The 14,768-nt window shown below is 33.6% G+C and overlaps 1 protein-coding gene across 4 annotated transcripts; it reads right to left on the reverse strand.

Moving 5' to 3' along the window:
- Positions 1-6,925: 6,925 nt before the first annotated feature.
- Positions 6,926-13,400, reverse strand: LOC112696916 (uncharacterized). Of its 4 annotated transcripts, none has more exons than XM_072197282.1 (9): positions 13,261-13,400; positions 13,032-13,182; positions 12,100-12,328; positions 11,776-11,933; positions 11,536-11,678; positions 9,875-10,045; positions 9,135-9,217; positions 8,851-8,903; positions 6,926-7,967 (listed from the first exon to the last, which is right to left on the reverse strand). In XM_072197282.1, the coding sequence occupies exons 2-9, from the start codon at positions 13,141-13,143 to the stop codon at positions 7,711-7,713; spliced, it is 1,206 nt and encodes a 401-aa protein (XP_072053383.1). In that variant the 5' UTR covers positions 13,144-13,182; positions 13,261-13,400; the 3' UTR covers positions 6,926-7,710. The 4 variants fall into 4 exon arrangements, with proteins under 4 accessions (XP_072053383.1, XP_025605644.1, XP_072053384.1 ...); XM_025749859.3 differs by having other exon boundaries at positions 8,851-8,921; XM_072197283.1 differs by adding an exon at positions 12,793-12,928 and having other exon boundaries at positions 8,851-8,921; positions 11,776-12,328; positions 13,261-13,360.
- Between the last annotated feature and the right edge of the window lie 1,368 nt (positions 13,401-14,768).

Consider the following 14,768-nt stretch of genomic DNA (forward strand, 5'->3'; position numbering starts at 1 on the left):
TTACTTGTTCGAAGCTTAACACGCTTAGTGCGTGATGGCACAGTATCCCTCTCAACTCGAATAATAAGCATTGGCATTTTACCTCGGCTGCAACTGAGTCGTAGGTAACCGCGAACTTGTTGAATATTGAGCTGGAAACTTGTTCTACGACTTCGTATACTGAATAGCCTAGAGCGGAATTCTTTAATCTGGTGATGCAATTCGCTTTTCCTCTGAATTGCGCTTGGACTTCCCTAAACTTTGCATGAGTGTACGCATCTTGAAACTGAGCTTCAATGGAGGATTTGGTTGCACACGGTATGACCGTATAAAAATCTGCAGCATCTGATTCTCTCTCTGCTTGCTCCCTGCTTCCGAGGCAATTATCGTATTGTTTGACGAACTGAATAAGCGAGCTGTTCCGGGTGATGTACTTGTTAAAAAATGAATGCATGCTCTCGCTCCTTTGTGTGCTTCTCATCCCTTCCCAGAAGTGGTGATCCAGATAGATAGGAACCCATATGTGACGGTCTTCGTACAGATCTGCATAATACACCCAAACACAGACTGTAAAATACACCCGAGAAAACGTACAATTTACACCTCTGCTGCAGATTTTAAAAACACATTACCTGAAAGCCACTTGTTGTCCGCAAGACCAAAATTCAGCAGAAAATCGTTCCAATTCCTATCGAATGAGTCTTTGCTATGAGAGTTCCAAACAACATGGCTCATTTCTTGTTCGATATCGGCATGTCCCTTGTACCCGTTTAATTTGCTTGGAATCTTCTTCATGATGTGCCAAATACACCAGCGGTGAACTGTTGTTGGCATACAGGCCTCTAAAGCCCTTTTCATTGATACGCACTGATCGGTGAGAAACCCTTTCGGAGCGTTTCCTCCCATGCAATGAAGCCAGCATTGAAATAACCATTTGAATGATTCAATTTCTTCGTTCTTCATCAAAGAGCATCCGAGAAGTGTTGACTGACCGTGGTGATTCACCCCGACAAAAGAACCATAGACCAAATTATACCTGAAACAAATTACCATGGTCCAGAATGCAAAATCATTAGGTACACCCCCAACAAATGCTTAGAATACACCCAACGAAACAGCCAATATACACCTCTGCCGCGGATTCGTAAAAATAAATTAATTTAGCATCATAAACAGGGACAGTTTGTTACCTGTTTGTATTGTAGGTGGTGTCGAATGAAATGACGTCTCCGAAATACTCAAAGGCGGCTCTGCTTCTTGCATCGGCCCAAAAAGCCAGCTTAATCGATTGATCCTCCTCGAGTTCGAGCTCAAAAAAGAAATTCGGATTCTTCTCTTTCATTCTTAAGAAATATTTCCCGAATTCCTTTGCATCTTCTTGTTCGGAAACATTCCGCACTTCCCTGGTAATGTAATTCCTCACGTCCTTTTCGATAAAATTTAACTCGCGGTGACCCCCGGCAGCCGCAACAAATGATTGGTAGGTTTTGCTTGGTCTGATACCGGCCTCATTGTTATTCTCTATCGTACGACGAATGGACATGCTTAGTTCCCTGTGCTGTTTGAGCATCTCTGCTTTGCTTGGACAGCAGGGGTGTGAATGATCCAGCACAACCTTTGAAATGATCCAAGCACCGACATCCTTCAATGTGTGTATATAAATTCTTGCAGGACAGTTTACACCGGCTGTCGGATTAGTCTTCTCGGTTGGAGAAATTTTAGATTTCCATTTTCCCTCTCTGCTACATGTAATCAGTTGATTCTTAATTTCGTTTCCCTTCCTATTTGTGCACCGAACTCTTGTAGAGAAACCTGCAGCCTTGGCGTAGTTCCTGTAAAATTTTCCAGCATCTTCAAGGGTGGTAAAGGTCATTCCGACCTTTGGAACAAGCTCGTCATCAACAACCGAGAGAGGCTGCACAATACACCGTGTCAGAACTGTGAATACACCCATAGATATGATTCAAATACACCCAATCATGTCTAATATGATACATCCGAACCGCAACAACTCAACTACAGAATGACCTTTAAAGCCATAAACTGTCAATACATAGGCTGCAGAAACACCATGTCAAAAACTAAAAACACACCCAATCATGTCTGATATAATACACCTGAACAACAACAACTCAATTAAAAATAACAAAAAACCAGTAAAGTATAGATACACCCACACTTCTAGCTAAAATACACCCAAAGAAGAATTGATCTACACCCGAGCGTCTGCTATAAATTCCAGGTAATTAATCACAACTAATACATTGAATCGACAGATTCATGTTAACGTGTTACTTTCACAGTCAATGTTCAGCAATTTTTAAACTACACAATGCTATACAAATTACTGAAAGAAAATTCATACTAATCCTATGTAAATCAAACCTCAGGAACTTCGTTAGATTCAAATTCATAATCCACTTCGCCTGGATTCAGCTGACAATCTGAGGTTGAATGATCCATTATCTTCAAAACGAGTTCAAACTTTGATTTCAGAAAACAACAAATCAAAATAGAAAACGAAGCTCGAGTTGCAGAGAGAGAAAAAGGTAACGTAAACGAAGAACATACCAGTGAGAAAAGGAGAGGAAAAGATCGATGGAGAAGAATGAGGGAAGACGCGCGAGAAGAAGAACAACCAAATCTCAAAATAACAAAAACGAAGAAGGAAACAAATATTTTAAATTTGGTAGTTAGATATACGCGGGATGTTATATAGCGCGTGTAATCAACGTACGTGGAGCAGCGCGTATTTTGATTTTATTGTTTAATAAACTTGTAAAGCATACAAGCCCTAATGGCTTGTATGCAGAGCTTTTCCGTTTAACAATATCTCACACTACTCTTTATTGTTAGAATTTATTGTGTTTTGTCCCTATTTGATTATTGAATTAGATTTGATAATCTATTATTTAATTATTGTGAAATCAATTTTTGAGATTGTGTTTTGTTCCTTTGTTCATTGCTATTTGGGGATTTTCTAGTTGATTTAGAGGTGATTATTAGGTTAATATTTTACTCATTTTGGTTGATGCATTAGAGAATTGGAGATTGATTAGGTAGTGACGAAAGTAGAAGTGAGGGCAGGGAAAGGATGTACAGTGATGTGGATGAAGTGTAACACTCTTATTACTAGAATGTCACGCTTCTGGCTATACCATTTTGATAGTTAGGATATTATGATGACTATGATATACTCAATAATTAAAATATGAGCATTTTTAATCTCGAATCCTTATAAACTTTTGTTTTAAAAAATCGGAAATATTTTTTCTTAAAAACGTACATACATACATGCAAACTAATTACAACACTTCATATATATATATATATATATATATATATATATATATATATATATATATATATATGTGTGTGTGTGTGTGTGTGTGTGTGTGTGTGTGTGTGTGCAGTAAGAACCAGAGTTTCCTATATAACAACTTATAAACATTAAACATTACAATCAGGACTCCTATCTCTCATTATAAAAATATAATATTAAAGGTGAGAAAAAAATAATAAATAAGCTAATACAATAATATCATATAAGCAAAATAAACTATTCATGAGCTTTTTTGTCCATTTCCTAAAAAGACAAGGTTGTAGGGGGTGAGAACCTAGTCACACGGTCTCATTGTAGGAGTTTCAAAATTGTCATAATAAGATATTTAAAAGAAAACTAGTTTCAACTGCAGTGATCATCGCTCGTCTTATGCATCTTTCTGAAAACCAACAGTTTAACATCCAAAAATTCAAAACCTTTTCAAAAACCATCAATTAATTATCCAAAATCCAAAACTCATATTTTTCTTATACAAATCTTAAAAGTTACCTAGACATTATGAATGACCAACCTGTTCCAAGCATAGGTTCATTAAGTCTATGCTGAACCGGCTTTTTCATACTCTGCTAAAACTCAAACACAAATCAATCACGGCCTCCGACCCATGACATAATCAATCACGGCCTCCGTCCCATGAAACTCAATCAACACCCAATTCACCATAATCCAACCAATCAGGCACAATCACAAATAATGAAATTTAAACACAAACAAGAGCACTTATATCAAGTATAGCAATTAGCAGTTAAATAGAATTATTCACGTAGGCAAACCAAATACAATATGCACACTAAAATAATGTCACATAGATGCATATGATGCATTCCTATCCTAATGGCCATGAGCTCACGTGTCGGTTAAACTGTCATAACCCGACACATCCGGTAGCTAACCCAAACATTGTCTCTCTGCCGTGCATCTCCGTAAGGAATATAATAATTTTGACTTCATCAAGCCGGTCTAAAAATGGTAGTGCCTGCCCTTGAACCTCTCACCAAAGGCAACGCTATCTGGGATGCGTGCTCGGCTACCCTTACAACCAGAGAGAACCACAAAAAAGAGGGATTAACCAAACAGACATTCTTCGAGTTGTCATACTTATCCAGGAAGAATTAGGAATAGGATCCTAACCTTCCACCATGTCTCTGGAGGCGACCTTGCATTTTCAGGAGGAGTAAAGAAGGGGATCCTCTCCTTCCACCATCTCACTTGGGTCGCATTTCTGACATATACAACTGGGATATAATGTCTATGTACACTCTTGGGATATAGTGCCCGACACACTCTTCAATCTCAATCAAACTCAAATTCATACTCAACTCAATTCATAAACAAAATCAAACCATAAATCTTTATACTCATCTTTATTTCGGTTCAAAAATCATTCTTGGTCCATTCACTTTCAAATAACAAAATCCATTTAATTCATTTCACACCAAGAATCCCTTTTTTCTCAAATCGTCTTCCTTTAAAACAATACCACTTTTGCAATATTTTTCAAAACATTCAAAACAACTTCAATCTAAACCAGTTCAATGTTAAACCTCTTTTAAAAGACTTAAAAATCACCTATTCTTAAATTAATCACTTTAAATCAGAATTTATTAATAAAATTCCATGGCAGAGTCTCAAGATTTTAGGGGAGAACAACCAATCTCATTTTTATAAATGCATTAAAAATCCTTAAAATCGTAGCTTCTTAATTTGAATCAATCAAAATAAAATTTAAACTAGAACTAACTTATTTAAACCAAAACCAACTCATTTAAACAAAAACCAAATCATTTAAATTAAAACCAGATCATTTAAACCAAAATTTTCAAACCAAATTCAAAACCATTCTAAGCTTTAAAACCCCTTTTCAACAAGGTTCAAGGCCATACAAATTGAAAACTCCAAAAGCATTTATCTTCAAATCCATTACTTTAATTACTCTAAAATCTTTAAAAGTACTCAAAGCATATCTCTTTTGATAAAACTAATCAAACCAAACTCATTTTTCTTTAACCAAAACTTCCAATCTATTTTCAAAATCATAGATGAATCTTTATTATTGTTATTGTTGAGCTTTAATTTAGTGAGAGTCAACTGCTATATTGATTATTTGTAGAGTTGCTAATTACTACTTGCAATCAGAATATCAATGACTATTAGAATTAAAGGAAGGGAATGAAATGCACTTTTTTGAACAATTTAAAATATGAAAATCAGTATCAAGTCGTTTATGCAATGACTTAATTCTCAATTATGGTTTGAAATCCACACTGAGGTGTAAATAGAAAAGAGATGGTAACAACATTCTTATCCATGCTTGGACAAGGAACTTCTTATACAATATTGTAGGAAAAATTTCAACATTCAGATGAAATCATATTTCGTCAATTTCATCATGTCCTATCATGTATGAAGAAATTGTCAAAAAATATAATTAGACCTATTGACCCTAATTTTGAGAACACACTTAAATATGTTATAGACAATGATAGATATTGGCCATATTTCAAATATTATATTGGAGCTATAGATGGCACGCATATACCAATTCATATTCATCAAGATGAGTACGTGCGATTTATTGGTAGGAAAGAAAATACTATAACAGATGTAATGATTGTGTGTGATTTAAATGTGTTTTACATTTATATGGCTGGTTGAAAAGACTTTGCACATAATACAAGAATTTTTATGAAAGTTGTTCGAACAAAAAAAGCTAAAGTTTTTCCATCCACGAGAAAGTTAGTTGTATCATTTAAGTTTATTTTGAGGTATATTAATTTTCATGCTAATATGTGACTTGATTTTTGTATATATTTTAATGTATTTTAGGTAAATATTACTCAGTTGATACTAGTTATTCAACATTTAAAAAACTTTTAGGACCTTATTATCATACAAAGTATCATATTTTATGATTGAGACTAACACCAAACTTATGAAAAATTCAAGTATTGTCATTCAAGTTTAAAGATAGTAATTGAAAGAACTTTTAGATAGAAGATACTATAAAATATGTCATTATAAGCTAAATTTAAAACCCAACATAATATCATTATTGCATGTTTCACTTTTTATAATTTTATAAAAATAATGGATTCTAATGACAAATATTTTACAAAAATTTAAAAATATTATTCCATTACATATCAATAAAATTATGGTACTATTATAAATAATAGATCAACAAATGGGTAATAAAAAAAATAAAAAACAATATAAAAAATTAATTATCAGATCAAACGAATTAGTATAATTAATTTTTTTAATTATTATTAATAAATTTTTTTATGATTGAATATTCTTTTAAGTGATTTTATTATTATAAAAATACTTTAATATTTTTGTATTCAATTTCTCTTAAATAAGTACTTTTAAATAAAATATTTAAATATAAAATTATTTTTATTTTTGTAAAAAATCTGTTAAAAAAATATTATTAAAAAAGGATATTTTTTTAAAAAACTCAATCAAACAATTTCTAATTGACATTTTGTCACTTTTTGTCAAATTTTTAAATTTTTTAAAGACTATTTTAACATTTACATCTTTTAAGATTATTTTTGTCTACCACTAAAATTTGAGGTAATGATTTACAAAAAACACCCACACACAAAAAAGATTATTTATTCAATTAATAAATAGAGAAAATATATAATCTTATCCATGTATCACAAAGACAGCTTACACAATTACAAGATACACTACATATATTGACATGTGTGGTATCCTTCCACCTCCACTTTATCATTCTATTCATTTCTTTAGCTCTCCAATTCCAAGGTGCGGCTACATGAGGCAGAGAAACTGTCAAGACAACAGTAATAATGTATACATCCCCTAACCCCAGAAACACATTCTCACTGCTATTCCCCTTCCTTCAAAACCCAACCTTTTCCCAGACAGTTCCATCATCTCATCAGCGTTATGTGGTGCAGATGCATAAGCAGAAAACTATAACAATGCATGTGTTGGACAATAGAAGGTGACCAAGTCTTGAACAATGTGGCAGTGGAAAACATAGGCTGCTGTGTGGGTGGTCTGATCACTTTGTACAGAAGAATCTCAACCAAAACCAGACCAACATAACCAACGATAAAACAAAATTGAGCAACTCATAATGAACACAACATTATTCAGCCCAAAATGATGACCTATGCAACTGCAAATCAGAACAAGAACCTATACACTAATCACAAAAGACCAAGAACCACCTCAATCTGTAAACCCATATTCAAGGAAGCGATGGAGCATCAAGTGTACGGCCATGCCAGATAAACGACAAGCATCCCATTCAAATTTTACCATCCATCAGGCTCATCAGCAGTTAATGATCCAGACCAACTCTCACAATCTTTTAACTTCTCCAATCAGAGTATTCATTTTTCTCATACTTAGATTTCTGAATCTTCTTGAAAAGGCCATGGCCATGGAAGTAAGTTCCTTAATGCTCCTAGCCTGCTAACATTCTTGGCTGGTTCATGTGGATCAACTCGTATCCGGCCTGTACTCTCAGTCAACCAGGCAATGAAAGCCGGAGATGCCATCAAGTCTGCTAAGGCTTGCTCAGTGTATCTTTGAGTCGACTCAACCCACTGATTCTCTGTGAACATCTCTCGGTTTCCCAGGTTGTGATAGGTTGAGAAATACCCTATTTGCATAGAAGGTGAAGACACGACATGAAACAGACAATGGATCAAACAATCTATCACAACATTCCAGAAGATTTACAGGTTTCAAGTGATAGAATAAACATCTGATGATCTGACTGAAAATCACTACTTTGGAGACTTCCCCAGAGTTTATTAGAGAACCATACAAAGCATGTGCATCCTTTTCTTTCCTCTTTCTTTTTTTCCTCTCGACAGGTGAAAGGAAGGCTTAAGCCCAACGAGAGCAAGGAAATAAATTAAATGCAACAAAAGCGCATAGACTCAACAATGCAAAGCATGTTCATGTGTATGGAAGCTTATTATATACACCATGGATGAAGAATATAACAAGGAGGAAGAGTAATTCTTCCCTCAATTATTTATTGCCACAAATATTTAAGAGAAAAAGCAAGAAAATATAACTAAAAACATGAATGAGATAAGTGACTGGTTGAAAGTGATGTGGAGTGCGAGTTTCTTCCACCATAGAGGAGGATAGAATAAACGTGCCAAGAATCAAAAGAACAGAAAGTGCAATACTGCAATGCATAAAAACATCCCTTGTATGACAATAATAACATGAAAAAACATGCAGAAGCAACTCATCATAGTTCTTAATTTTAATTTAGTGATTTTCGTACAATTAGTACTAAACTTTTGACAAATTTAACCATTTTCTTTCCCTCTTCAACATTAACCATAATGATCCATAAGAAATTTAACCATTTTCTTTCCGGCACATGGATCTCAAGATGCTTTAATATGCCGCATACATATAAAAGACTTAATTGTTCAAGGTATCTTATGAGCAAGTTAGCTTTGAACAAACAAGTTGGATTTTTCTCAATGGGAAGAAATCTTTTCCAGCTTAGTAAACAATACCTCTCGTGAATTCATCAGTATCAGCTGTTCTACCATTTACTGAACCTTCATTCCTGCTTGAAATGAATGGCCTGTTAACAAGTGGAGAAGGATGCAGGAAATATCTTTTACATCAAGACCAATAAATAAATAATAAATAGAAACCAAAAAGACCAAGAGAAAAATGATATGAAAACCTCTTTGGAGTGCAGTAGTAACCACAATTGAAGCAAATATAGGAGTGGTATCCAATAAAAATCATTTATCTTAATAATAATAATAAACAAAAGAGAAGTCAAACTTACCATACACTAAGACACTTAACAACAATATAAACAACTGCAAAAGAGGCCAAGGTTCCTTTTGCTAAAGGAGGATCAATAGTACTCTGACCAAAACAAGAAAAAAAGAGTGAATTCAGAATATACTAAAACATTCTTGCTAACAAGTTCTCTAAGGATACCAAATTAAAAAGTTTACATAGAATAGAAAATTCAAGTGAAATGTAACTATTTTAAGTTTTCTATGTATTAAATGCATTGAAAGAAATAAAAAATTTCTACTTTCATCCTCTTAATCAATGTCCTTAGGGCACTTTTTAGCTAAATCCAAATAGGAAAATGACCAGCATTTCTAAACTAATTGCATGTATCATACAAAAATGGTCAGGCAGCAGAGTTTTTATTTTTTATTTTTTTTGTAGTCAATTTATATTTTCATTTTATCTTTTTATTTTGCCTATGTTTAAAGTATTCTGTAATTTTTATTATTTCCCATCTAAACAATATAGTGAACAATTACAGAAATTGGATTTTTCATATATTGAACATTTAGATTCCATATACTACTTAAAAATATTTATGTGGAAAATTCAAAACAAATATTATAATGGAAAAATAATTACATAAATTGGTAAAATAATGTAAAATAAATTAAAGTCAAAAGGCAAAAGTAAACTTCAAAGCATTCAGTTAAGACAGGGTGAATTTTGATAAGGCTATAGAGTATTCCATTATATCTAAACTCTAATGACACGAATGCAAACCTGAAAAATAAAGGTGGATCCTATGATGCGCATTTCCCACTTCAGTATCACAAACCGAGCAACCCCAGCAGCCTTAGTACCATCTTGTTCTGAAAAAACAAACCTCCTAACAACTGAGTAAACTAAAGCAGCTCCAGCCAAGATGATGCTCAGGATTACAAAAATAGCAACCTGTAATAGACAATTGGAAGTGGAATCAGAAAGTGGTGTTCACAGATGAATTACAATTGTAGTGACTAGTGAGGATATTAAAGCGACCTAGCAACTCTCCTAACACTCCCAATTACTCAAATGAATAGACAAGGGACACACTGTCATCCAGCCTATCACCTCCATTTACACTAATCAATAACCAAGTGTAACTAACTAAGTACTCGTAACTAGCACATACTAATAAAAACTAGAACATAAACCTAACATAGACAACCTAAGCCAAGCCGTACAGGATGAGGAAAGCGTTGATAAAATGTCTCATAGTCAAGCAATATGGTCAACATTCTGTAGGAGTCATACAGCATGGAGTCACCTTCCTAACCCACTTTCATCTATTGTTGCTGCTGTTGCTGCATAATGCCAATGCCATCAAACTGACCTTGTGGGTCAACTATCCAACGAAGAAGGCAAGAGTAGAATCGGAAGGCTGGTTGGAAGAGTATGGCTAAGATCAGGAAGGGAAAAGGGTTGAGCATTTGAAGAAAGGGTAGAGGACGTCAACAAATAACGTGGCTACCATGTGGGATACACAATAATTTGTTAGTCACATCATCATTTTCCATAGTTGTGTTAGGGAACATATTCATCACATTTGAGGTAGAAAAAAAGGAGAGCCAGAAGCTAATAAAAATTAGCAAGGAACAAAAAATTAAGCCTTATTGATAACATAATTTATTTATTTTCAAGGTTTAAAAATTACAAAATGCTTGATTTTTCGAAAAATATAAAATTACTTGGGATCTAATGAGATCCGATGCCACCAAGGAAAACCGATGGGAAGATCGTCGGAGGGGACCATATTCTTAATCAAAATCGTGGATCTGAATCGGAGGGTGGAATTTCCACCTTTCAACGGTGAGGGCTGATCTGTGTGGCTGGCTCGTTAGAGACTTGGGTATTATGAGGTGCCCAAAGTCCTATATTGTGTAATATGGGATGCTTGATGATGTATTTAAAGGGTTTTTCCCTCTAAAAGCTAGCTTTTATAGTGTGGTTTCCTACTTTCTGAGCCTTCCTTGTCGGCACCATATAAAGTGCTACCTAGAGACTGGATTAAGGTGAATATTGAACACTAATAGTCCATAGCCTTGGCTCCATGGAAAGGGATACCTATAAGTTGGATTAAGGTGAATACTGAACTGATAGCCTATGGCCAAATGGCTATCAGTGGGTCAATGGCGATCAAGTGAAGTCGCCATAGACGTCAGGTCTCCCAAAACAGTGTATTGTTAGGAACTTGGTATTAAAGGGTGCCCAAAATCCTACATCGAATAGCATGAGATGCTTGATATTGTATTTAAATAATTAAATAGTGGTTTTTTCCCTTAATAACTAGCTTTTAAAGTATAGTTCTCTACTTTCCTTAGATACTCATTAGAGATCCATAACAAATGAACTGCTATGGTAAAATGGAACATCCATATGTTTTAGGATGGAACTTTATGCACCTCAAATAGTTGAATTACAATGACAGGAAAGATCACTGTAACCAATGAACTGCTGTGGCAAAATGGAACCCGACTGGTAATAATTGGAGCGAACAGCAATGCCAATCCAAGTAGAAGACTAGTAAGAGACCAATCCTGAAGATCTGCAACAAGATTTAATAACATGTATACATACATGAGCACCATCAGAAAATAACATTAAAACAAAAAAGGTGGTTTTATGAGATGGATGGGGCATACCTTCTTCAAGAGCAATTGTAACAGAATCTGGTATTTGACCATTGATCCTGACATCAACATATCTGGTTTCGTAGGGTGACATAACAGCACTCCAGATCCCCTTCTGCACACTCTCCCATTCATCCTTTTGGCACTCACACAATCCAAGTGAAATGTCCCTATCCATTATTAATAAGAAAAGGCAATCTTCATAGATTTTTACAGAAAGTTGAAACCATGTCCATGATAGTGTTTCTATTCCGGGAATGCACCAACAAGGAGGAATGCATTGACAGAAAATAAATATAAACATACTATGTACGTTGAAAGTTATGCACTTATCACCTATGTAGACAAACATGAGTTTGGCTATGTAACTTCTCTGAGATTGCAGCCGAGTGAGCCACAGAAATATGGAACGAACTAGCATAGCTCAGAAGATTCAATCTTGAGATGCCATAGACGGGAACACGCGCACATCTTAAAGTGTTTTGAACACCACCATCATAAGTAGCTGAATGACCAGAAAGGGGGCTAGGGGTGACCGGTAACACCGGCCTTTCAATGCTAACTCCTGCAGGTGTAATGTCTTAGATTTTTTACAATATACATTGAAGAGGAATGGAAAATATAAGAACAAAACAATTAACAATATACAAAAGAAAATTGAACGAAAGAACAAAAACAAAATAATCAATAAATAAATAAATAAGAGAGAAAGAAAGAAAGAAGTGGCTATACATGCATTGTTTCTGTTCATCCAACATAACAGCACAATACTGAAACTACCCATCAACCATGACAAACTTCATGAAGGTCAAAATAAACATAAAAGACAAAGCTTTTGAAATCCATCTACCATCATGTGCAAAAATTATTCGACATAGGGACACCAATAACATAAACCAATAAGATCTGAATAAACAACACGATACAACAATGATCATATCCAAGGACTCACCCCCACATAACTAACCTCAAACTGCACTTCCCTACAACTAAAACAAAAGCAAAGCAAATAGGAACCCCGTAACACACCTACAGGCCCAATGAGGCAATGAGCTATTAGGAATTCCTTGTGGAGTTAGCAATCGATTCCAAGAGGTAAAGTGAAAGTAAGATATGAACTGGGCGCTTGCACTTTGCAGCAGAAATTGAAAAGGGGGAAGCAAACCTAGAGATAATTGATATTGAGAAGCGAGAGAATCAACGAAACAGTAATAAATGAGGTAGTGGGAGTGGAAGGAGGAAGAGGAGAAAATATCTATTTTTGGGACCTGGGAGTGGAGGAGGATTCTGATGATCCCGGGCGACGAAAGAGGGGCAGATGAGGAAGAGAAGTAAGATAGCGACGGCGGCGACCGCGGCGGAGAAGAAGAACCACCTCATTTTGATGGCCAAATGCAATGAATCAGACGAATGCAAATTCTGCAATAATAATAATAATAATATTGGAGAACACTCTCTAGGCTTTAACTTTTATATATATCCATTCAGAAATAGTACCTTCTAGAGTAGAAAGCTTTCTGGTTTTCTGGGACCCTCCTGACGCTTTCTAGTTTTCTTAAGGAAGTACAATTGCAAAACTGAATCTTTGAATTTGGTTGTCTTCTCTGATTATTCGCATCTTCGCTTTAGAGCCAAAGTGGTGGGTCCGCCCATTTTCACTGTTAGATTAGATTAGATGATCGAAAATAAAAAGAAAATATATATATATTTTTTTATGTGCGATTGTTTAAATGAAGGAAAAATGAAAAAAATAATAAAATTAAATAAAAAATAATAAAATAAAATTATATTAATATATTTATTTATATTATATGTAAATTATAATTTAAATTTTTATTTTTTATTAATTAAAAAATAAATTAATAATTTTGTCAATATTTTTATATTTTCTCTTTGTTTTCATCTCATTTTTTAGCAGAAAAAAAATTTGATGGACTCTATACTATTTTTTTCTTTTATTTTCAGTTTTTTCTTCTAATCCAAACAACAAAAAATCTATCTTTTCATCCTGTTTTTCCCTTCATATTCCCCATATCTAAACAAACAGTTGAGGTCCTTTTCTTTCCATCTTCTTACTTACTGCTGAGCATGAATCATTGAATATCCGTTGCCCAAAACTAAACTACCACCAAATTTAATAACTCATGTCATTTAACGTATAAAATTATGATTTATAATATATAATTTGTTAAAAAAAACTTAGTATGTTTGTCATATAAATTATAATTATATAATATGTATTGTGCATTTTTAATAGTGAATATACAATATATGGTTAGCGAAATATAATATGTAATGTTCATTTTAATATCTATTGATAAAACTACAAATTTAAATCTGATTATGAATTTAAATTGAAATTAGTCAAATTTTGCAACAATATTGTAAATATTAGCTGGAATTAACTGATCTATTATTTTTTAGAATAATATTATATATTATTTAAACCCCACTCATAAACCATGATAATTTCTATACTAACTTCATCCATAGAAGTTCACGTGCCACAACTCAAAATTCAATCACGTTTTTTTATTAAGAGCATTTTTAATGTTAGTTTTAATTTTAATTTTATTTTAAATCTTACAAAAATATTTATGAAATCTTTTAATATTTAGTCTTAGTTTATTTAAAATTTTATATATTTTATCAACATAATTATATAAATAACAAAATTTTATTAATTTTTTATTGAAGTAATATTGTATTCTTAAAATAATATCAATTTCGTTTCATATATCAATTCAATGCAGATTTCAATTATAAATCAATTCATTTCTTAACAATATCAAAATTAATACTCTATAAACACTTAATTGGAGATACTCTAACCCCCTCCTCTCTTTTATTTTTTTTTTATCTTCTCTCTCTCCAAAAAAAAAAAACATACAGTATCCAGATGCCCAAACGTCTATCAATAATAGAACCTGCAAAGGTTATTTGACTCATTTAAAATTTAGGGCAAAAAACAGAAATAAGTCAAGAGAGAAAATAATTTACGTGAA

This window comes from Arachis hypogaea, chromosome 6 (genome assembly GCF_003086295.3).
Source record: "Arachis hypogaea cultivar Tifrunner chromosome 6, arahy.Tifrunner.gnm2.J5K5, whole genome shotgun sequence".
Lineage (NCBI taxonomy): Eukaryota > Viridiplantae > Streptophyta > Magnoliopsida > Fabales > Fabaceae > Arachis > Arachis hypogaea.

Coding starts and splice junctions, on each gene's coding strand:
- LOC112696916 (XM_025749859.3), bottom strand. CDS start 13,143: ATGAGGTGGTTCTTCTTCTCCGCCGCGGTCGCCGCCGTCGCTATCTTA. Junction 11,679..11,775: donor TACAATTGCTCTTGAAGAAG/GTATGCCCCATC, acceptor ATCTTGTTGCAG/ATCTTCAGGATTGGTCTCTT. Junction 7,968..8,850: donor TACTGATGAATTCACGAGAG/GTATTGTTTACT, acceptor CTATGCAAATAG/GGTATTTCTCAACCTATCAC.